Here is a 26,249-nt window from a genome sequence, read left to right on the forward strand (position 1 = left end):
TTAAGGTTTAATAATGAAACCTCGCCTAATGATTTGACACTTGTACATGTACTTTTTTTAAAAATTGATATGAAACAAATCAGTTAATTTACAAAATAGCAATTAGATTATCCTATATTTCTAATATTTTCGAATTTCAAATAATTTTTGTTCTTAATTTCATACCATGAAGACATAATTTTAAAGGGGCATGGTAACGATTTTGGTCATATTCTGTTTTTCTCTTTTTAATGTTTACAATTAATGTTTACAATGCATTTCTAGTAGTCAAGTAAAATATTCATAAGAGTCAGTCGTAGAGTTGCAAAAAAGATACAGGGCTCACAATTCTTAATTCATGTAAACAAGGCTCGTGCCCTGTTTTGTTTACATAGGTTCAATATATACCAGTAAAAATCTTTTTCAAGCTGATTTTTGTATTTTCTTATTCATTTTAAGCATAAATTAACAGTCCAAAACGTTTAACACATTCATTTTAGGTCTAAAACTGGAATGTTGAATTCAACTTTCAAAATGTAAACAAAGGCTTTGTTTACATAGCATAGAATTGTGAGCTCTGTAACTCACTTATAACTTATGACTCTCAAAATTTTGATTGCCTTTCTAAAGCATTGTAAACATCAAAATCGGAAAAATATTTTTTAACCAAAATCGTGGCCATACCCCTTTAAATACATTTAAAAGCAGGACATAAAACACATTTTACACTCAAATCTATATGATTTCATATGAAAATTAATATATGATTATAGATTGGGCAGAAACCAGACAAGGCGCAATTTTATTCCTTCATCATATCCTGTATACTAACATATTTTTATTATACCTGCTAAGGAGAATTACACAACGTTCAGAAAACAACCAAACAATTTAAAACTGGTGTGTAAATGCAGAGATGTATTTTATAGCTAATTAATATATGTCCGGGGTTAATGTCGAAATATTAGATATACATATGTACATGTATGTACAAACATGAGTAATAATTTAATGTGCGTTCTTTGGTGTTTCATACATGTATGAAGGTAAAGAGCATTGCAGAACGTTGTCTATCTCTTTCTTCAATAATCTCTACCGTTCATAGCCCAAATGAAACAGAAATTAAGAAAAGATTTTGTTCTTAACTCAGTTAATTTTTTTTTATATCTTTGTTCAATTATATTTTAAAAATGATTGAAGATACTTTCATATCATCATATGCAATTGTGGTTATTGTCGATCAGCACTTTACATCGAAAAAAGTCAGAACCAGTATTTTTTTACATAGACGTGAAGGTAACCATGGTTACATGAAGTCTCACGTTTGTCCGTGGAATTAATGCTCTCAATCTATAGCTGACTTTTTTGCGTAATTTCACGAAATAATCCAAACACTGTCGATGTCACAAGTATAAAACTAGACGAATTCATGAACAATTTAAAAATCAGTGAATAAAAGTTTATGCGCTTAAAATGCATTTGGAAGCAGTTTTAATACGTAAATTAATACGAGGGCGAGTTGATTCTAACTAACCAGAACATGATACAATCTCTTCATGGCTATGTGAAGTTAAATAATCGGATTTCTTTAAAAAAAAATGGAGAATATACATGTTCCCATAGTAGTACTAGTAGATATATACACAGACATGTATATTTATCATAGTTCGTTAATATTCCATCAACCTTATAATAAGTCCGAGTGTTTTCTTAAAAATCTCTCTATTTGGAAAGTGAATTAAGAATCAACGTTTTCAGATAACAAGCTTAAGGTTCAGAAGACTTACGTTTTTGTTCCCATTTAGCACTTTCGATCCTTTAGCCATAAGATGATCAAAATGTCTTTACGTACAAAAATTATGCATTTGATCACCTTTTCGCAAAAGGATAGAGAGAACTATATATATAGAACAAAACCTGACGAACTTAAGGACCTTAACAACATGCACTAAAATCCTATATAGATATTATAATGTGCATATGCATGAGCGGATCTAGAGGGGGGTTAGGGGGTCCGGACCCCCCCCCCCCCCCCTTGTAAAATTCAAATTTCTTTGAATTACATTTTAAAATTACAAAAAAAACATGCCTCGGACCCCCCCCCCCCCCCCCGGCAAACTCAAATAACCGTCGGGCCCCCCCCCCCCCTGGAAAAATTTTCTGGATCCGCTCATGATATGGCAAGTCTCGCATATATAATTTTCAGATTTCCAAACAATCTTCCTTACATTTCATATCAAACTCTCTTGATGGACACAAAACTTAAGAGGGAATTTACAAAAAGTGTTTATAAATACAAAAACGCAGTTTATGATTTTATGTTTTAGCTAACGGTAAAAGCTGCCGTGATTACGTCATTAAGTTCAGTCTTTGAAAACAATATTGACCTGAGTTTACAAAAAAGAATCATCTATAGATAAGATGAAATGCCGCCTTAAACCTGGTATTTTTCAGAGGTATCATTTAGCAACAGGCCTAGGTTGAAAGAATGTATGTTACCCACCCAGTTCATTTTATTCATCCTCGGGCCTCGACAAAAATAAATCCCACGCTGTTGCTGCAATTGCTTGCTCTCTCTCTCTCTCTCTCTCTCTCTCTCTCTCTCTCTCTGTTATCTTTAATCTAGCTTTTCTATTTGTGACATTTTCTGTAAAATTATATAACAGTCGAGTTCCATATGTTAGCAGCATGTTTTCTTTATCCTATTTGCTACCGGTACCATAGCATTTAACTTTCGCGTCAGATCGGCATTATACATATGCTTAAAAAAAATCATAAATCTCCGAATGTTAGGTATCCAAAAAGTGCTCACCAGATAATGACATATGAGCCAGCTGCAGATACACGGGGCTACACAATGTTTACTAATAGCATCTTAAATTCTGACATTACTTGTTGTTGGTTCCGCTATTTTGGCGCATGAGTATAAGAAGGTTCACAGATGCAAAGGAAGTTCTTAAAGAAAGATTGGGTAAACATGAATGTTTAGGCTTCTCAGTGTTGGTAGTGCAACGGAACTGCTTTCAAAATGATGCATTCAAAGGATAAATACGAAGTGAACCCTCAGTCGAGGTTAGTACCCTGTCTGTCTGTTTGGCTGTTTGGTCGTCTTCATGCATGTCAGAATCGTATCTTATATCATTTGACCGTGCGCGTATTTATAGCCAGGCTATGCACTTTACAGAATCTGCCCATCTCTCGCAATTTTTCTTGTTCCTTCAGACTGAAACACATGGTTAAGCTATATCGTTACATGTATTCAGTGCTTGATTCGACGAGGCGAATTCAATCGAATACCATTTAGATAATGTTTAGAAACAAATCTCTCTGAACCGAATCTGTGATATCGGAATAATTGACTTTGCGCAAGCTTTTAACTTTTTCTGGTAGTCAGGTTCGACAAGTACATCCATCTATGCCGTATATTTGAATGAATAATTTGACCTTTTGAGTGCTCCTCTCTCCGATAAAACGCCATAGATCGGGAAATTGCTCGTTACTTTCCCCTTTTAATACTCCATCTTGAGTTGATGCGCGTTAAACATGGAGAAACACTTTTTATGCATTTCGCCTTTGTTCGTATACACTTAGTGAATCAGTCATCTTTTATCTAATGAAATGTGCTCGAGTAATAGCAAACATATTTACATATGCCGCAGAGCTCATTATTTTCGCGTTTATAACCGACATGAATCAAGCTGAGAATAGGTCGGTATCCGACGGGAACCGCACAAAACGACGATTGTTGCCTTGTTCAAAAAGCGATGCTGATCACTTCTTTATAGCAGACATATATTTGAAAAGACACTTCAGTGTTTTAGAGAGAGAGAGAGAGAGAGAGAGAGAGAGAGAGAGAGAGAGAGAGAGAGAGAGAGAGATTCTATATAGTGAACGCTGACATAAATTAACGCCTTTAATTGCTAATTAAGTTGTTTGTATGATATATGATATTCGCATTAATTTTTATGTACAGTAGTAATTATACAAAGTAAATTGTCAGCATACACTCAACATGAATACTGTGGATAATATTTCAATCCCTCCTGAAAAGTTTAGTTTAAAATAAACGTGTAACACGCACGGAACTGTAAAACAAAAGACCACAGGCACTGAAATAGAAATTTCCAACGACGATGTGAAATGTCAGCTCCAAATTTACACAGTTAACATTTTAACTAGATTGTAATTTTAATTATTGCATCCGCACCCTATTTGTTGGAATTATTGACTTTTCTTAGTTTAAATTTTTTCCACCACTGCGGTTAATTTTGTGAAGAAGGCACTAAAATTTGCGTTTTCTGCGTTCTGTGGGTTGATCATGTCATCAGATGCATGCATATTTCTAATCACCCTGTTATTCTGTTATTTTCATTTATCAACTACATGTACTTTAACTAATTGACGAACAATTGTGCCCACAGTGTACTTTTAAAGAATGCAGAAAATACCCACAAATATAACCCAAAAAGATTTAACACAGCAGGCACGTAGCATCGGGGCGCAAGGGGGGAGGGGTGCATGGTTTTTTCTTTCACTTTTTCTCACAACCATATTTTCATAAATTTACATATTTGAAGGACTTGTCCCTCTTTTCAAGATTAAACATAAAATAGAAGTTAAAGGTAATTTGCTACCTCCCCACCGCCCTAAGGATAAAAATTTGAAGATTTTTTTGGTCAATAGCTTTTTTTTTGAAAGCCCCCCCCCCCCCCCCCCATTTTCAAAAGTGATGTTTCGTGATTATATAACATTTATTTAATGAAGCGAGTCTTAAACATATCTCTGTTTTGGAATATGACTGAATCATTATATACATATAAGTTACTATGGCTAAACAGCCGTGGTAAAAAAAATCATAGTTTTGTTTCATATAACCCAGACGTTTCCTTAACCTAAAAGGGTTTTTTTTTTTGCATTATCCTTAAAGGCACTTGTTTCTGTTATAAAATCTCATCCTGTTACATAATGAGGACACAAGGATGTCATTTTTATACTAAAGGACTAAATTTTAAAACAGAAATAAGTACACGTGATTACCAGTCAGAGATCTTGTTCAGCCAAAGGAAGTATGTACGGTGATGTATGAAAAACAATGTAAGTACAACAGTAACTCAAAGATAAAGGTGTTAAAATTCTAGGGTAAAACATTAATTAGCAGTCATTCACATTTTAAAAACTATTTGAGGTCCTCGGAAATTGGAAACACACCAGATGAGACAATCCCCTTTGCGCTACGAAAATTTTAAATACTTTTCAATCACAAACGGGAGTTTGCATGTCTCAGATCAACAACATAACAAGTTTGCTCGGAGTCAATCTTTATATATCTTTCCCGATAATTACAGGGCCACCTTATCTGACCGTTTGTCGTCCTATTACGGGAATTTCCGGAGCATTTTGCTGGGACGGAGATCAACATACGATGTCGACGAGACCTTCCCAACAGCAGACGACAGTCATCCAAGCACGTTCAAAGAAAAAGAGACTGTAGCAGAAGGTAAACAAAAGCTTGTCGAGAAACGATTTGAACCTGATAATTTATTGACAAATAATCAATATTGGATTAAAAACACAAGGTCTAATAATTTAGCTTTTCCTTTCCTGTCAAAAGATGACGTATCGATTACGTGTATAGTGACGAAACACTGTGCAAAAGCCAATGAGGTGTCTGACGTACGCGTCTTATTTCAGAGTGTGCTTGCCCTGATATAAGTCACGTAACATAAATTTCAGTAAATGCTCACTGTTAAAGCTGCTAGAATGACAGCTATTTGAAACAGGGAATGATTTGTGTGAAAGCCTCTGGAATTCGATCACGATAATAAAATTTCGATTAACAATTTGTAATTACTTTTGTAACTATGCCCCCTGTGTTCTGATGGTAAGAATTGGTTCCTTTAGCTACGTTTGAATATTTTAAAAGACTTATTAATTTTTCTAATGATATCTGTTTTTTTAAATAAACTTTTTAACTAAATAAAAAATCTGTAAAAAAAAAAAACCCAACCAAAAACATTTAATTTCTTAATCAAATGCTCTCAGGTATACGGTAGTTGTTTTAAATTAATGGCTCTAACTGAACCGTTTTTAGCAAATCGCAAAGATGGACAGTCATGTAGACTTGTCATAAATCTTGCAAAGTAAGATGATATTTACCCAGAATTCGTCGTTTCGGCCGACATCTATACGTTGCTGATATTGAAATTTTTATCTCAGTGTTACGTTACATTATTTACTCGCTATTTCACTTCTATTTAACCATTGAGATATACAGAAACTTGTAAATAAACATTGGTTTATAAAGCTATATCAAATGTATAATAAGCCTGGGTGTTAGGATTTGTCTGCGGCTAGCCTATATTGCACCACATAGCAAACTCCAACTAGAAAATCGTTTAGCCTTTTTCCTGGACGGCTGAAGCCAGCATGATTCTATCTTGGTTATGACATGTTCTGTCAAATGAATATATATTAGCCGACCTTTCCAACGGATTTCGTAATGAAGATGAATCAGTTTTCTAGTTGAAACAGATTACCTGATTTTTCTTAAGAGAAATTGCCAGAAAAATCGTTAATTTTTCCGCCGTTCCCGTTTTTTTAGCCATCATCATTATAATGGATTCCACATTACGAGAAAATGATGGTTTGGTATTATGATATTTAAGGTGACTTATAATAAGTAATAAAAAGGGATCTTTATTTAAAATAAATTAGATTCACGCTATCTTTCAATCCCTTTAATTAAGATATACTTATTCAATTATTAAAAAATAATTATAAACAGGAAGAAATAATGATAAAGTACATTGCTGCAATATATTTAAAAAGAACTCAATAAACAAAGATTTGTAATGAATCAAATTGAACACTACAACCTTTTATGATTAAGTACCGGTAGCATTTAAAAACCTACTGGGTTTTTAGGGGGGTTTGGGTTGTTTAGGTGTTGTTTTTTAATTGCTGTTTTGCTTTTGAAATATATCACAAAACAGAAACAAGGAACGCTGTGGACATTGTAAGAATAAAAGAAAGACAATCTTTACTGCAAAACGGCTTAAAATCCCCGGTATACCTGCTAGCGAGCTATAGCATGCAGCAGACTATGTTTTGTTTTTCTCTTCATCCTGTCTTCTGGCATCTCTTCCGTCCGTCCGAATGATTGAGTAACCCGCCAGAGCAATCTATTCGGCGTTGCTGATCGTACGGCGGAAAAGTCATTCAACAAGATGATTGGAAAAGACCGTTTAAAGAAGTTAGAAACAAATTACTCTACAGATTTTAATCTAGCAGGTTGAAGAGAAAACAACTGTAAAATTTAATGAGTGGAGAAGAAGCGATCTTGATTGCTTGCCCTCTTTTAGTTTTATCTTCTTACTCTAGGTTAGTTATCAGGGATCGTCGATTAAGAACCTGTTACCAAGATTGGAGCTAAATTGAAGAAAATTTTAGATAAGATCACGGAAAACTACAACATGTCCATTTTTCAGAACAAATTGCGCGTTTGTCTAAACATTGCCTTGCACTGTGGGCTTCTTTGTGATAGCTAGGTAGCCGAGGGAGCTTGGTTTTTTTCAAGAAAGATCCTGTAGAGAGTATATTCACCTCACTAGTTTGACGACTTGTTCATCTCTTCTTCGAAAAGCCAAGAGGAGTAACTAGTCATCAACAGGTAGCGAAAATAATCAAGTAAATATATGAGTAATTCGAAGAGTTTCAATACATGCACGTATTATAATTTTTGAGTGACGATCATCTGTCTTTCAGAGGAACGATGTGCAGATCTACAATCTAGATTAACATTTTTTAATATAAAACTAGACATTCATCTGGCAATTATAGAGACACTATCTTTAGTCTATATGACAAACTATCTTCAGAACTTTTGAAAGACTCTCTTAAATTCTTTTGCGAAACTGTTTCCAATTAATGTGCTCCCTGTTTCGCTTTTTCCTCCTATATTGTCTTCAGAAAATACCAAAGCGTATAAACAACTTATTCCTATACGTTTTCTGATTGGTTGTCAGCATCTTGTACATGCAGTTGATATGATGTTCGTGGCTTCCTTATTTTTCAATTAGTTTTTTTTTCGGTAACGACCGTTATATATGTCGTATAAACCGTTTGCATCATTTAACGGTCCATCAAATCAACTTGTCTCTTAAGATTTGTGTTTCAAATACCACTTTTCATAATGACTGAAATTCATTTCAAAGCTCAACAATGCCTTTTTGTTGTGTCTTATATACACAGGGTCTTTGAACTTTTATTCTTTCAATATCATGATCGAACCTTAGGTCCCAGCTATTAGCTAACTATGTTTCCATCCCTTAATTATTCTCACTGGAGAAATAATATGCATGCAATTAACTTAATGAACAGGAAAAGAATGTTATCCATGTTTATATAACGAAATTGATATCAATTTTTCTCATATGAATAAAATCCTGATATTATTAGATAAAGAATATCGGAAAAGCTTTGCTTTTATTCGAGACCCCCGAGACTCTGGATTCAATTAACAATTCAAGTACACATGCACGCTTCTGTGAATACCATGACATTTAGATCTGAAATACCAATGAAAAGAACGAGAAAAAATCTAACAATTACCGCAGTTCCGAAAATGGCTTGTATAAGTTTTTGTAACAATAATATTTGTCAACGGCTGTGTCAATTTTGAATTATTGTGAATCAAAGATGTCGGCTTTTGAAATAACACAACGCTCCTTGTATGTAAAGTCAGAATCATAAACTGATGACAAAATAATTTTTATTGGTCATAGATTCAATCACATTACTCTTGATGGAAGAAAATTTAAAAAAAGAGAAAAAAAAAAGGTAGTGCGACCTCTTGAAAAAGGTCTTTTGAACCAACTCGAAAGCCTTCGCTTAAATAGTGCTTTATTTGTGCCAAGTTTGATTGAATTTGGTCCTATAGTTTAAAAGACGAATATGAAAAGGTGACACAGCAACGTTTAACAGACAAAGTTCACAATTTGATCAGAGAAGCTACATTGAGTGTTCAGCTCAGGTGAGCCGAGTTCATAGTTTGATTTGTATAACAGAATTAAGGCTCAAGATCGACACTGTCAGTTACGTGCATCGCTTATGCAAGACAATATCTATGCCCATTTTCAAGTACATCAAGAACATCGGAAATAAATCAGATGTTCGATCAATTGGATGGAAACCAAGTACAAAACAGAACATTGCATAAAAAACTAAATCAAAGATTACTAGATTCTCATCTTGCTTACGATGTTGAATAAATACAAGATGTATAATGAAATTGCGAGTATGACATAACTACAAATGACTTGTTGAGCAATAATTCAACAATATAAAACAAAACAGCCATTTATACGCAGAGAGCGACGGCCGCGTACAAAATGTCTGATGTCCAAGTTACAAATGCCTGGTACAATTATCTGATGAATTTGAAATACGACAAGCATAGATCTAGATAGATGCTGCCTTTGTTATTATAAGATCCTCGGAATCCGTAGAATCTGTGCCTCGTCACGAGGGTACAATACTTTCCTCTCCTCATTATACGTAATACAGCTCTATGAAGCTTTCTCTGATTTAGTGCAACGCTATACTTCTCATAGAACCATCTCTGTAAATTGCAGTTATCTCTGTGTGAAAAATACCAACAACCTTGACCGTGGAGCGAAACCAAATTATCTTCAAATTCATTCATTGTTTCTTGTTCCACTTCTTATTACTGTTAGTAAATGCAGTTTGTCAAAATGATGTATTTCAAAACCTTAGTCAGCAGAACGAAATGAAATTATCTTCAAATTCATTCACTCTATCTTCACTTGTAACATATATATTGTTCGTAAAAGCAGTCTTGTCCAAGAAAATGTGTTATGTAAAAAATGCTTAGTCAGATATTTCATTGTGAAAACGTGCTTCTTGTAATATCATCTGTTTGACTTCAAGGAATAAGACTACGGAATCATTACCATATTTATATCGTTGCTTAGAAATCGTGATTTTTCGCAATATACGACTTAGAATATTGAACAAAATGACGCAATTAATTATCTTGTTTTTTCATTAATAAGTCAATATATGCAACGGAATTTTTTATATCCCACATTTGAAATCTCGGGTTTTGGGGATTTCCCTCATTTGGTCGACCAGTCATTGGCCTTCAGTTGAATGCGTTTTTCAAAGGTACATATAATGACCCTGACTACAGGCTCATCTAGCTCTTCTAGGAAAGAATTCAATCTTCTGTAATCTTCTAGAACAATGGAGGTTTTACGGTTGCAAATCCGACTAGGAATCATAATTTGTAAGATTTCTAGTTACTAGCTACTCAATCTTTTGAACATACGAATAAGGCGATCCTTTACAATACAAGTTGTTGCTAGCATGACTTCTTCTTCGGCCATAAATACCATCTGTTACAATTATTCTTTGTGCACATTCTTTTCAATGTTGTTTTTTTTTTTCGGAACAAAAACCCTCATCTCGCATCCATCTTTTTCTCCTAAGTACCGTTTGGCTTCATTACAGTATTTTTTGTGTGAGTTATGTTACGCGCATGTTATTTCTCACCGACACCTCTCATGTGATCCAGTAAAAAGACAAAGAACTACATAGGCATCACCCAGAAACTTGTTTTCTTTGATCTCATTCTTCCTAGATCTGTCTACCCTGCGCCGAAATACAGACTGCCTTACTCAGATCCCCAAGGCTATCTAGTTCCATACTATACCTACATGAACTTCACTTCATTAGATGTGTCATTGTCCGTTATTACAGTAATTACGAAGCAAATTGCAACTATCCGTTTCGATATGAAAGAATCGGTGCAGTTTTCCCCCCAACATTGAATAAATCCTCTTCCTTATAGATGTATGCACTAAGCATTCCCTTGTGTTTTGGAGATAAACTTGATAATACTTAGTTGATGCTGATGACTCAGAACCAGTTTACATGATTGAACCAGTGCATTGTAGTATATCGAACTACCACTTATTGAATAACTTTTATTTCTTCCTGAAAATCAGGGCATGCAGTTTATAGAGTTAATGGAAGAACATTAATTCAAATCAATGGTCGTTTTATAGCAATTTAATTATCACTTTACAAAGTTACAGAATTTAGACTGGACAATGCTAAATACATGTGTTATAAAGTCTACCAACATCCATTCACAATTACATGTAAGATAGGTGCCAGAGTCAAAGATCAAAGAATATACTCTCTCTCTCTCTCTCTCTCTCTCTCTCTCTCTCTCTCTCTCTCTCTCTCTCTCTCTCTCTCTCTCTCTCTCTCTCTTTCTCTCCCTGTGTTGAGTACACGTTATCTGATTAACACGATATGTAATTTCTTACTTGAGAGTTATGCAATTAATCTTAATAACATCCCCTACCTGAGATCAATACCATGCATTGTAGGATTCGCTCTAGATTAATATCTCTATCTGTATCAGATCCAGTGTACGGACATACATTACATTTGTATCTGTATCAAACATACTGCAAGGAGTTGTTCTAACATATGCATCCCTGTTCGCACCATGTAGGTATCTTTTGATGCAAAATGATGGATATTCCAGTTTATTTTTATCGAGAAATTGGTCCGGAACCAAATCATTTATAATCCTCATCAAAGCATCCCCGCGTGTTTCCGCTTTCTCATTTGGATATACACAAGGCCATGCGAGTTTCTGTGAATGGCTTTCATATTTTTGACGCCCATGAACGTACTTGGTGATTTTCATTTGTCTAAATTTTCTGTCAAATTGCATTAATATCTCCACTGATAGGACAAACCTGCAATTCAGGGAATAATCAATTGACATTCACCACTGGAGCGATCTGTGGTACAACATTTCATAACTTCGTCAATAATCACTTAATATAGTAGGACAAGCAAGCGCTTTCAGATGGGAGCTACATATAGTAAATGAACTGGACTTCCCGGAATATAAATCATGCTCAAATGTTTACAAAGGATTAGCAGTGTTCACAAACCAGGTAGGATTAATGTTTTATTTTATGGGGTATTTTTTTATATATGAAAAAAGAAAGCTGCAAAATTTCATTTTGATATCTCGAATTTTGCATTAAACTGTACATTTATTTTTCATCGTTTCATGTATAAAAATCTGAACTACTGGGTATTATAACTAAACCTACCGTAACAGGTAATAAATCTAATAATGTTTTAAAACTTACAACAGATGGAAAAAAAACCACACAAAATGTATCTGCAAATCGTATACCGGTATACTAAAGTATACGATGATTCATGTAGCTACGAATTGCGAATCAAAATATTTGCGCACTTTTGAATAATAAAAAAACTAGCAAAGCAATTTACATAATGCAATTCCGTGTTAAACAATTCAAAGATTTTCACGAATTCATATTATCTAGAGTCTTAGCAAACCTAAAACCATGTTATGTGAACCATTCACATGGAACTCCGATTAGTCTAAACACGTTAGAAATATTTTTGTTTGTGTTGATTTACTCTACATAAATATAGGTGAATTACAAATCTGAACACCTGTTGCTCAGAAAAGCCTTTGGTCATACGATTGTTTTTGTCCGATTTAACCGAAGTTCAATGCAATTTTGAATTATGTAATTGAAAACAAAAATGAATTTCATTGGTAACGCCACTAAGGCCCATTGACCCACTGATCGAGAAACAATTCACAGAGGGATCAATGAGCATTAATCCTTCACAAAATTGTCTTGTTAAAAAGGTGTTTCCTATGAAGTTTTTATCCGCAAGGTGTAATAAAATTGCATCTCAATTACAACTTTTGTCATGGTTTACTTTGGGAAAATCACGAAAGCAAATTTTTATATTTGTAAACCGAAGGACTATGAACCATAATGTTAAACATCTACACTTCTCAAAAATTGTGATGTATTTGGTTGTTTACACCAAGAGTGAAGTATGTTTGATTCTGTCTCTTTGCTTTCTTTTTCTTGTTCGACTGATATCTGTCGACGCCATGTGTCACCAACAGATCGCTAGTAATAGCGGCCCTTGGTCCTTCACACCATCAATGGTCTCGGTTTGCCAGAGGATACCCTCTGGTGAGCCATTGACTAAGTCTACAAAGTTCATCTAGATTTCTACAACAGATATAAGAGCAGCATCTGGTCTATGAGAAAAACTCTAATTAATAATCTTAGCAGGTTGTTTTACAAACGAAAAAAATGATACCCTTTGAAGCCCTAGGGGATATATATTGATAAATAATTGGACAAAGGTTTTAGATTTTGCAATTTTTCTCCATCAATTATTGTTTATATGATTTTTTTCTGCTTCACGTTATATGAAATTTGTTGCTATTCATCATTTTCCCGATGTGACTGAAAACCTTGTTCAGCCGTAATTGCGAATTTAATCTTCTGACAGCCATCAAATATATTTACAATTAATGGAAAGAAGTCAACTAATTGCTCAAATTAAAACCTTTATCTTCTTTGGCTTCATCAGAATCTCTCTTCATAACTACATGTACATGAATTCCGAACGCGAATTTCAATACTATTGTTTTGTCGTTGCTAAGCAATTTTCCATTCCTGGCTTTTATTCGGTACGGTTGACACACTTATTGAACCATGACATTTATCCAAGGAAACATTTGAAGAGAAAAAAAAGTTGGTTAACTGTCCAATTATTACAATATTTGCCTCCAACAAATGGGATATTTTCTCTCTTCCCCTCAAAGTGATATCTCCTGTGCATGTTGCGTGTTGTCTGTTTTCTTGTCGGAGCGAGACATCCAAAAGTTGGCTGGTAATTGTCTTCCGTGAAAAATGCTCTGAGAGGGATATTAAGTAAATGTTTTCTATTATCGTCTCACGCTAAGATGGAAACACGGAGGAGGTTTTAAAAAACGTTAACACTACTGTCCTGTATTTGATTTTTTTAAAAACTCTGATGCATCCAAAGTAATTTCTACCCCAGCACGAAGACGTTTGATACATGCAGAAATATACGGCTGTTGCGCGAAACAATTAATGCGTCAAGATATAGAACATCGACAAAGTTGATCGTGTAAAACAGTTTTAATGGTCTTGTGAACAAACCTTAAAGTTAAACGCTAGAAAAGTCACGTTTATTTAAAAATGATATTAGCCTGAAAGATTTTTATGGTAAGACCAAATAAATTGTAAAAACGGGATTAACTATGAAAAGTCGTCTAATATCGTTTCGCGACAATCTCATGTGATATTTTCTCAACCCAAAGAGAAATTCTAGTAGTTATATCCTTGAGATTGAACATCTTGTTTACCTTATTATATAATAGTACATCTAGAGACTTCAAGAGGCCCAGGGACACATCGATCACCTGAGAAACGATAGCGAACCAAACAATAGAGCTTAAGGCCATTTCTGAGTGTGAAATACAAAATATCTATGCAACTAGGTATAGTCTGGTCCAAGATATTTTTGCCGCATATTTCCTTAAATTATTCGATATTTATAAATACCTCTTGGTTCAGACGATGTTCATTCAACAGTATGAAAAAATTCCAAGATTTCCCCTTTAACCCCCCCCCCCCCCAGCTTGTCGGGTATCAATACACGACTAAAAATAAAAAGGGTTTTTCCATTGCCAAGGAGATGAAGACGCCCGGATGATAACTGATGATAGGAAATCTGTTTCCGTTCCTGTGAATTTTTCCGAGGGAAAAATGATAATATGTGAATGAAATTATCTTGGGATTTTCCCCTTTCATCGATCATCGATACCCCCGAGGATCATGACCTGAACAAAGTGGAATGTAGACTACTTGAGGATGATTCCAAACACGTTTAAGTCGTTCTGGCAAAATAGTTTTTGAGAAACTCATTTTAACCGATTTTTCTCGACCCATTCCTACGTCATGTCGTAAATTCTGAAATTACTGGGTGGTTGTAAATACAAAATTGACAACAGGACAAAAGTTGTAAGTTTTGTATTTTGTAAAATAATTTTTAATAATTTAATATTATCTCCTCTCTAAAGAAGACGTGGTCCATCATTTGAATAAAATTGAATCTTCTTTACCCAATGATGCTCCTTGTCAAGTTTAGTTGAAATTGGCACAATGGTTTTAGAGAAGATGAAAAATATGAAGTTTAAAACTACAACGTCAATAACAATTTTTGTAAGAAAAGATCACTTGAGCCTTCGGCTCAGGTGAGCTAATAATAAAAAAATAGGGATTACTAGAATTTTTAAATAAATGGCGTTGGAAAGATGATTTGATTTCAATATTGCATAATATTGAAACTTAGGGTTTAAAACATTAGAACAGCAATTTGTTTTGACCGTTATGTGAACATGTGCACAGACTCAATGGTTATCAGACAAGTAATTCCTGTTCTAACGAAAGCCCTCTTTGTAATGACAGTCTCAACCTAATGAAATGTGAATTCTTACGGCAATTTTATCACACCATGTAAACCAGGGTTAATACTTCAATTTGGTTGACCGTATAAAGTCATTTTATTACTTAATGACAGTGGATTGTCGTTTTTACTAAACGAAAAAGCCAGCGGACTTACACTGTTTGCATTCATTGTATGGCTCGTGTTCTTTTATTCTTTAAATTCTGCAATTTACTCACAAATTTTATGGATTTTTTTTTTAATTTCGTACATTTCACACTTTTAACTGAATGAGTCTAAATTGAAAATTGCAGGCAATATAAGAGTATGATAAAAAGTTTTTAAAAAATACAAATAAAATATACGTTGTCAAAATTTGAAATTTTTAATTCAGCAATTCACTACAAGAGTTTAACAGACATTATTTTACATAAAACCAATAAATACATTAAGTGTCAATTTTTTGTGTACCTACAGAGATTTCGTTGAGGCCGAAATGTTTGGACCTACAGCGTACGATGAATCGGGAGGCCCACCGGACCAGCTCCTACGAGATCCCAAACCTGATCCTGCGGCGGGGTCAGACCTTTGATATGAGCATCGCCTTTGACAGGGTCTTCTCTGAGCAAGATGACACCTTTACTTTACAGTTTGTCACAGGTAGGATAATGTCCACTTCACATGCAAGCATTTTTTCCAGCGAATACTAACAGTCTCAATAATCCCTATTGGCGTCAAATTTAATTACTCTTTAGTGATATTCAAAATAACGTCAAATGAATTAAGGGCATAGTCTTACAAATAAGTTTTTTGCAGATACTTATTCGATTATCATTATATGAATTTTGATTTTATTCAATGTCCCAACGACAAAATGCACCCCCCCCCCCCAAAAAAAAAAGGCGTCTAATTAATAATTGAATAAATTTGAAAAGTGCACAAGGAATGGATTTGTTTAAGAAGTAAGAGATATACTGCATCTTTCATTGCCAGGACGCAAACCTATGCAAAGCAAAGGGACTGTCATATCCGTCCACAAAGCGCGGGAAGTTAATCCGGGTTCCTGGGGTTACCAAATTACGGAGATTGACGAAAAAAAAGTCAGCATTAAGGTGTGTACTTCCGCCAGCGCCATAGTCGGCAAGTATCAACTGTTCGTTGATACCGTCCACAAGCTCAAAGATGGCGCCTCCCAGAAATGTCGCTATTGTCATCCAGACGACATCTTCGTCATTTTCAATCCTTGGTGCGTAGGTAAGGAAAATATCATTGAAGGTTTACTGCCTTCTCTAGCTTTTTGTATCTTTGGCATGTTTGCTGAAGATGAAAAACGATGATGCAAGTAAACAAATAAGTTGGTTGTTTAAAGAATTCATGATCTTTTTGTTTGTTGGCTCAAGATCCGAGAGACACATGTGAAGAACCAATATCATTTAGTATTTAACTTTGCAAAATCTGCAAACTTTTTGTTAATGATTTCCTGTTTCTTAATGATGTATTACAGTAAAAACCTACATCTTATGCTCGGAATGTTTCAGGTTTTCTCTTTTTATTTTATCATGTATGCTTTCCAAACCAGTTTTCCGAAATATTTCATTAAACAAGGTCAATAAAGATAGGCAATAAAGAAATCATTTCAGGTCACGTGAGTCACTCGGATGACCTATTACTCTCTCTGTTTTGTGTCGTAGTGTGTCGTCCGTCGTCCATATCCGTTGTGAGTTAAAATTTGAACAGTTTCATCTTCTTCTATAACACTACTGTGATTGACGACCGTTAATGTTAAATGTAGAAGGTGAGGAACATAAATTGTAAAATTCAAGACCCTCAACCCCCCAGAAGCTTACAGACGACGGATGGATTAAAGATGCGTTAGTAGTTCATATGTTGCAGGGAGGGATCTATTGGTTGAACTAATTAAAAATGCACTAATTCTTAAAAAAGAGAAATCTACTATAAGGCATTTAGAAGGGAAACTAAGTAAATGTTTAGGATGAACGAGGAAGTCAACCAAACCGTGAAATTTATGACCTTTTACTTTTTAGATATTTCTTTGTCAAAATGATATAATTTGAGCATTTACAAATTAGTCATCCCTCATGTTTTGACACACACACACACACACACACACACACACACACACACACACACACACACATATATATATATATATATATATATATATATATATATATATATATATATATATATATATATATATATATATATATATATATGCGCTTTAGTACTCAGGTGACCGTTAAGGCCTATAGGCCTCTTTGCCTGGAATTGCATTTCATGTAAGGTATAAAGCCAAGATATGCTACAAAATTGAGAGAAGACAACTGGTTTTCAAATGAGCAATAAGGCCCATTGGCCTCTTAATTGGTATTTTGATATCACTTCTCTAGCATTGCAAGAAATTTTATTACCAAAAACCATATACAAGGCCAGGTTTCGGAGTTTACAATTACCAATCGCACGTGAATTTTATCAGACGAAAGTTATTTCATACATGATGTATCCAAAATGAATTATTTCAGCAAACAGATTGAAGACATCTTGCGTTTGATTTTCCACTTTTCAATAGGGCCGATATGTAATACTTAGCGTACCCAGTTCTTTGAGGGCTCCCTCTTTTTCAGCCTTATTTTTAAACATTGTTTGTAAAGTATATGTACATTTTGAGATGGTATATATATATGTACAAATTAATAAACGTAATCTATTATATGACAGGAGACTCTGTGTACCTTGAGGAGGAGACACACAGGGAGGAATTCGTGTTGAACGAGACGGGCAGGATCTGGATGGGCACCGTCGGCAAATTCTGCGTGCGCCCCTGGAACTTCGCGCAGGTAACAGTCCAGTCCGCTTGTACTGTGGAATCATTATAATTTGCGGCGGCTTAATGTTTGTGGATTTAGTAGTTACCACTTTAACACTACTAAATTTTACATTCACACAAATTTGATATTAATATCTGTATTTTAAAAAGCTGTATTTTATTTCCGGGAAGGTTTTCCATGAGAAAACGAACTAGTTTTTAGAGGGGTTTTTTCATTCCCGCAAACTTTTCTCCACATAATATAATAGTCAAGGAAAACACATCCCACTTTAATTTTAACTTTTGTACTTCGTTTTATGCTATTTTTTTCAATTGGAGTTTGAATGTTGAGGATTTACACGTACCTTTTAAGATTCAGATTCTTAGAATTAAGTTCTTAGTGGTTATAAGTTTACATCAACAACGTGGTTTACTGGTCACAGTTACTAGACTAAGTACTTTGCTGACAGTTTGATGTCAACTTTCAATTCCTTTCGTCTCAGCTCTATTGGGAAATCAATTAGAGTTACAGTATACTGTGTAGCGATATGTCAATTACAGCTGTACTTACATGTCTATATTTTGTACTAACATAACAGTGATTCCGACCCTTATACTTTACATGTAGTTTGATGACGTGTGTTTGATGGCTGCCCTGTCAATGATGGAGAAATCAGAGCTCGGAGACCCGGCCCGAGGGAACCCACTACTAGTAGTCAAAGCACTCAGTCGCGTGGTAAGTATAATTATACAGTAACACATTCAAACAAATAGAGTACCTCGTATTGGTCAGGCGCGGATCAAGAAATTTTTTGACACGGGTGGGTGGAGTGGGGGCGGTCCGAATTAGGATTTTGTTTGCTAAGAGTAGGGGGTCCAAGGCATGTTGTGAAAGTTTACTATTTGAAATTAACAAAAAAAATTTCCTGAGTAGGGTGGGAGGTGGGGGTCTGGACCGCCCTTCTCCCACCCTACTAGATCAGCCCATTGTTTTTATTGACATCATTTCTAGCAATATAATTTTTGGTTCAGATAAACAATAACGAAAGAGATGGCGGTGTTTTGGTCGGAAACTGGTCAGGAAAGTATGATGATGGCATTTCTCCCTATGCTTGGAACGGAAGTTCGTCCATCTTGGAGGAATTCCTAAAGAAAAGGAAAGGTGTTAAATACGGACAGTGCTGGACGTTTTCTGCCATCGCAACAACAGGTATAATACTAAATCTGATTGCAGTCTTTTTTTTCTTCTTTTTTGTCAGGACGAATAGTCCTGTTTATGTTACATTTTAAATCAATATGGATTGGTTTATTAGGTGAGGGATTTTACATGATTGAAGTACCAAGATCCATTATCACACTGTATTATATGACCGTTTTAATTAAGTCCCCTGGTGTTTTGTTTCAGTGTTTAGGGCCCTGGGAATTCCGACCCGATGCATCACTAACTTCCGCTCGGCCCACGACAGTGACTACAGCATACAGATTGACAACTTCTGGACTCCGGAAGGACGGCCCAGGAAGATGATGGACGACACCATCTGGTGAACAGTTTAAACTCATAATAATTATTGGAAAAAATATCTCGCTATGGTTTACAGATAGTTGGTTAATTGGTTTGGGTTCAACTTATTTTATTGTTAAAGGGACTTGGACACGATTTGACTTAAAATTCTTAAATTTTATTTTTCCATTTTCAATGTTTATACTGATAAATATAGAAGTTTATAATGCTGTGTCAAAATTTGAAAGTCAAATATCAAATTATAAGCAAGATACAGAGTTCAGAATTCGTTGTTTTGTAAACAAAGCTCAATATTGTCATTTTTTACATATGTGTTGTATTGGTGTAAGTTTCAATCAAATGTATCTTTCTTTTGTTGATGATAGTATTTATGAATGTATTGAATTAGTTTAAATTGTTTTTTACATGTCATTTTGTCTAAGAAATGGTAATTCTCTACATTACACTTTTTGTAAACAACTATAAGACTCGAGCTTTGTTTACATAATAACCAATTCTTATCTCTGTATCTCGCTTGTAACTTGACTTTAACATTCAATATTTTGGTCAATCATTTAAATGCACAAGTTAACCATTTTATACATAAACAATAAAAATGAATTTTTTTATCTTAAATCGTGTCCAAGTCCCTTTAAGATAATTACAATGGGATTTGGCACTAGTTCTAAAACTTATGTAGCCCTCTTCGATAGTTGACGCGTATCTAAAGTTACTTCAGTCCTCATCGAATGTAAATACTATTATAATCAGCAAATACATGTACTAAAAAAACCTGTAAATATCACATCTTTATTTAGAAAAGTTTGAAATTGTTCAGCATCTGACGCTGTTTCTGAGAACCTCCGCTATCATTTTATTTCTCATTATAAATGCAACGTTTGTTACCGCCACTATTCGTTTAAAAACCATAAATATGATATTAGAGTCTCTAAATTGTGGTCACCAAAAACTATATATGTACAGACACCGGGCAACTTTGCGGTTCCAAGCGTCATAATTGTATATGCAATCCCACAAAATATTAACATCTAAATAACTTATATAATTCTGAATTATTGCTCGTATTTTACATATTTCATCAGACTCTTTTGTATCTGGAGGTGGAAATGCAATAAAACCGTCACGACCATCGAGAATCATTAAGTACTTCTATTGCCCTTGTTATTTAACTGAATCGGATATATTTGAGCGTAGAATTGTGTCAGTTCCTTGTCTTTGAGACAGAGGAATAAGTATGTCGGTGATAATAGGTGACATTTTCGTTCGAGTTACGATTTTTTTTCTTGTTTCATGGGCGGGATCACACTAGTATTTACACTATATTTCTGCAATGTTTAAGAAACTACAAAAATGCATAAAGATTCGATAATTGTGTGCGAAGAATGATTTCATTTTACAAAACTGAAAGTACATGTATTTCTAATTCTTAAAGAACACTTGTCAACTACATGTACATGTATTTTTCTTATTATTGATGTCAAACAAAAAAAATAATTAATAATACGAATTAGTGCTTACTTATATCAAACGCATCATAACTGGAAGTGTTTTGCATATATACGTGTAGTAACGCGCCAATACTGACTGTGATTATTTTGTGTAACCAGGGACTTCCATGTTTGGAATGAGAGCTGGTTCCGGCGCCCAGACCTGCCCGAAGGGTATGACGGGTGGCAGGCTTTTGACCCCACCCCTCAGGAATGTTACGAAGGTATTGCTTTCAATAAACATGGAGAGGGAGAATTGAACATTTTACATGTATTATTGGCATTGTATATACTGTATACAAAGTTATTTTCGCCCGTTGATATTTTCGTCCTTCCTTACTTGCAAATGGTTTCGCTCCGTCCTGAACATTTGCTAAATTCGTCAAGATGTAGTTGTGTTTAAAGAGAGGTTATTTTGGGACATTGGAATTCGCCCATTCTTTAATTCGTCTGCTGACAACGAGGATGAAAGAGGCGAAAAGAATATATTTCTATTCATTTGAATATTACCCCATGAAATTAACAGGAAAATATGAATTGCATGTAATATTGCATAGATATCTAGGATATTTATTGATTTTTTAATTTCCCTTTTAGATGCACTAAACACGTTATTCCAAAAGTTCAGTCATTTTGGTTGGACAATATTATTGCTTTATACTTTATTTGATAACACTATCGGATATTGAATAATCCCTATTCATTTAGCAACTATACCGGCCATTAAGATTGAATCTTCTTCCGTTTCTAGTTAAGTTATTGATTCTGTGTGCTTTCTACATGTTAATCCATTAGGCTGCTAGATAAGTGAATTATGTCTAAAATTGAGGTTTCGTTGCGTCTAGTATTGATTTTCGTTTATGATTTTTTCTAATCTATTCACTTGATAAAAAGTGCATTTTATTTGTAGTCTAATTGTTGTTTTCCATCAATGGCAAGCCATTTTATTTTACACTTAACAGTGACTTCATAATTCTAAGAATATTAGAGGAATATAAAGACAAGGAAACTAGAACACGAAAATTTTTAAAACAACACTAAAAAAAGATTACAAATAACTGTTCTTTGATGAAACAAATGGTGATGCATAGTGTGCCCATCTAGTTATATGAAAACGCCAGATCACCATCAATTCGTACATAAATATAATATTGTTTAAAAGCTTGAAAAGAGCAGACATTTAAAAATTGTACGTGTAATATTACAAAAACTTTAAGAAGGCCATATAGTAATAAAATGGTATGGATATGTTAAAACACTAACTTTGAGTGCATGAAAATCGTTCCAATCGTTGAAGGCCTTCGCATATCTAAAAGGAGCCTTTCAAATTTGTCTGCAATTTTCTGTTGCTCTGGTTTTGCGGTTTGTTATTCGTCCTTTAGGGATTTTGGGGACAAAAGCACTTCATTCAGAGATATGTTAATTAAAGTACTCTTATGACAAAAGTAAAGCAATTGTCGTTTATTTGCAGATGAACCATTCCATATTTTTTTTCATTTAAATATTTGTGCAGCATTATACAAATAATTATTTTGTTATCAAGAGGACAATACTAGTAATTTCCGTATGAAACAATATTTGATTTTATTATCTTCGACCGCGATATAATATAATAAAATCAAAAAAAAATATTAAACTATATATACATTTATTTTTAAAGTATAATTTAATGTATAATTGATTTTCTTTTACTCATATTCATGAAAACCTTTTTACATTCAAGTAAATTTTTAAGTTGACTAAATCATCTCCAAAAACATTATAGATGGTAAAGCTAAAGCCTATTGACGACAGACCTTCAACCAAACAAATCTTTTTGGTCGTCTTTTTTTTTTTCAAATTATTACACATATATCTCCAAATTTCTTTTGATTCAGTGTTTTGGATATTTTGCTTCAGAATTCGATTTTATTACTTCCAGGTGTGTTTACCTGTGGTCCGTGTCCTGTCCGTGCCATACGCAATGGGGACCTCTACTTGGGTTACGACACCAAGTTCTTGTTTGCTGAGGTCAACGGGGATCGGGTCTTTTGGACGGTAGACTCAGAGGGAAACATGACCCCCGTGTTCAAAGATATTGACGTTGTGGGCAAGTTCATGAGCACAAAAGCGGTCAATACCATATCACGTGATGACGTCACATCTAAATATAAACACGAAACAGGTATCAGAGTTTTGACACATTTTTGCATAGTTTTAGCAAATTTTTGAATACGCGCTTTTAAGAGGTTGAATGGTCAACAAATAATATATCAGGTTTTCATAAAAATTAAGATTTGAATTTTAAGCTGTACATTTCAATTTAGTAAAGAAAGAATCCATATGCATGTGTTTTACCTTAGGTATTTTCCTATATTTTGATATGGAACTCTTCTTTTAAAGGAGATTAACACAGTCTGAATTTGGCCATGACCATCGAGCCCTCTTATAGAAAAACCACATTTATATTTTGCACTGTTCAGAACAAAATAAACTGATAATGATGATATTAAATCCATTTTAGTGTTTTGGGGTTTTTTGGTGTTTTTTTTTTGGGGGGGGGGTGAGACAATGAAAAAATGACAATTGTACTGCTCATGAAAGAGGAAGTACCGAACGACAAGTTCGCAAAAAAAAAAAAAAACTCCCTGCTGAAAATTCCTCTTTTGAAAGTGCAGAAATTTGCATCTTTATATATAAATCATTCTGTATCTAATTGTTTGATAATTCAATGATATAATGATTAAAGTGTATTAAAAAGAAAAGAAAAGAATATTAAAAGGGTTTTTTTTTTCCTTTTCCGGGAATGAAGATTCCATTGAAAAGGCGGACGTCATTACAAAAGCTAATGGATTCTGTGGCCGCACTGACGTCACCATTCAGAAGCCGTCGGCGTCGGACGTCGTGTTCAGTCTGAGTGGAGACGTGCAGAAGTCCGGGGACATGGAGATAGAGCTCAAAATGGCCAACAACAGCGAGGAGCCGAGGATCGTTGAGGTCTACATGATTGCCGTGGCCACCAAATACACCGCCGTGCCTCTGATAGAACTCAAAGAATCCAATTCCACCAATGTTCTAGAACCGCGCAAAGGTGAGCTCCCTAGCGTTTTGCTGTAATCGGTCATTTCTAGTTACTCAGTAATTATATTCATATGCTACAGTGTGTATTTTCCCAAATAAATTATTTGATCAAATTTTTATGTTTTCTTTACTTTTTAGGAGTGTTTTGTATTTATGTAATCAAAAATATCTGACTAGTCAGAATGACGCGACCACAGGTTTTTTAAAACCAATTTTATATTTCATGGGTTTTTTTTGGATGGGGTGAGGGCTTGTCAAATATCAAAGTCTTACAAAAAAAACCCCTAAAAACATGAAATATTTCAGACAACATTAAAGAGTACTAAAATGATTGTTTGAGTCAAAAAACCGGTATTAAAAATATTGGTACATGTAAAAAAAAATTCTATCAAATTCAGCTATACATGAAGTATATTTCATCAATTTCAGATTCTGTTTCATCATTGAGTCTAAAAGGTACAGAATACCTGAGTACACTGGACGCCGATAGTCATATATCCCTTTATGTAATGGCGACTGTCAAAGAAACCTCTCAAGTCTATCTAAAACGGGAAATATATCGAGTGGAGCAGCCAAATTTAGAACTCAAGGTTGATGTCATTTCTACAGCTAGATTTATTAATTTACATTATTTGGAAACAAAAGAAAATAAACCTTCTTTTGTACAAAAATAGATTTGGGTGATAACTTGATTTTGTTGTTGTTTACAGACAGAAGGAAGCGCTGTAGTGGGTAAACCGTTTGATGTAATAGTCAAACTCGTAAACCCACTGTCTGTTCCACTCACTGGCGGCTCTCTTTGTATGGAAGGACCAGGAATGGTTAAACCCTCATCAGTCAAAATTAAGTAAGTCGTCTTTTTATCGTTCCGCGTGCCTTTTATCAAATCACCCACACATAGCATTGGGATTCCCTTGTTGAGGAAAGCCGCAAATTCTCATCCCGTAGGAAGAGAATTATTATTGTAATATTGCCTGTTTTGTAACGAATATACTTCAGTGAAGGACAGACTATGATTGAGAATTCTCAGACTACAATAATTAGTTTTCGCGCAGTAGATTTGACGTGTCCTGTAGGCTTCAACTTGAATTATGTAAAATCATATTTGGGGGAGCAAAATGCAATAACCATACAGAAGACGAGTAGAAAGTGACATGTGTTTCTTAATTGCAGAAAATCGATCGGTCCTAACGAGGAATTTCGGGAGACAATTCAAGTCAAGCCTCGGAGGGCCGGAAGAAGGGAGATAATCGCCAGTTTTCAGTGTAAACAGTTGTGTAATGTGACGGGGGTGGTAGAAGTAGACGTTGTCAACGAGAGTAAAAACTAACAGGCAAAATCTGACGGACGAACTCCCACAAATCCGATAATTGATCCCCGCAGTCGAGTCTGATAAGACATTAAAAGGGGTTTATCCGCAACAGGACATCATAACACTGTGTTTATCGAGTGCTTTTGTATTATTTTCTAATAAAAGGAATATTGTATTACATGTAATTTTTTTTAAGGAAATCATGTTTGTTTGAAAAGCAATAACAAGTCTTTCAACAGGTATTAAAAGATCTTTTAATACTGTATATATACACTGTATGCGATATTAATTTTGTTTCTGTTTCAATAGTAAAAGCACGTTATCATGCAAATAGAAATACATAATTTAAGCATGATATTATAGCTATATAAATGCATTTACATTTAAGTTTGGACGGTATAGAAGATGCGCGAAAATAACAACCATCATGAACGTAAATAAAGACTGTTAACAATTTGGTGTCCACTCTTAAAACAGTTGTCATTTACTCTGTAGGACACAGAAACCAGAGCTCAATATCAATATTCGGGCACACAAACACATACACACACACACACACAAACAATAGAATTTGTAGATATACATGTGCATGTACAATGAAGCATTGTCTCTTTTTTAAGCTTTGTGTGTAAAAATGCAATTAATATTGGTTTTTTTTTTAGAATCATTAATGACCAAAGCAAATTGCAAGTAGAG

At 34.5% G+C, this 26,249-nt stretch overlaps 1 protein-coding gene across 3 annotated transcripts; it reads left to right on the forward strand.

The window, feature by feature from the left end:
* The first annotated feature begins 2,892 nt into the window (after positions 1–2,892).
* LOC105322845 (protein-glutamine gamma-glutamyltransferase K) lies at positions 2,893–25,728 on the forward strand. 3 transcript variants are annotated; one of them, XM_011421745.4, is made up of 14 exons: positions 2,893–3,051; positions 5,325–5,476; positions 15,823–16,005; positions 16,339–16,599; positions 18,085–18,203; positions 18,801–18,908; positions 19,205–19,382; positions 19,578–19,713; positions 21,302–21,405; positions 23,103–23,345; positions 23,973–24,251; positions 24,671–24,831; positions 24,952–25,088; positions 25,415–25,728. In XM_011421745.4, exons 1-14 carry the CDS (start codon positions 3,008–3,010, stop codon positions 25,569–25,571), a joined length of 2,262 nt encoding a protein of 753 aa, XP_011420047.3. In that variant the 5' UTR covers positions 2,893–3,007; the 3' UTR covers positions 25,572–25,728. The 3 variants fall into 3 exon arrangements, with proteins under 3 accessions (XP_011420047.3, XP_034338800.2, XP_011420048.3); XM_034482909.2 differs by lacking the exon at positions 2,893–3,051 and adding an exon at positions 5,056–5,073; XM_011421746.4 differs by lacking the exons at positions 2,893–3,051; positions 5,325–5,476 and adding an exon at positions 11,537–11,978.
* Positions 25,729–26,249: the final 521 nt, after the last annotated feature.

This window comes from Magallana gigas, chromosome 3 (genome assembly GCF_963853765.1).
Source record: "Magallana gigas chromosome 3, xbMagGiga1.1, whole genome shotgun sequence".
In the NCBI taxonomy this organism is placed as follows: Eukaryota; Metazoa; Mollusca; class Bivalvia; order Ostreida; family Ostreidae; genus Magallana; species Magallana gigas.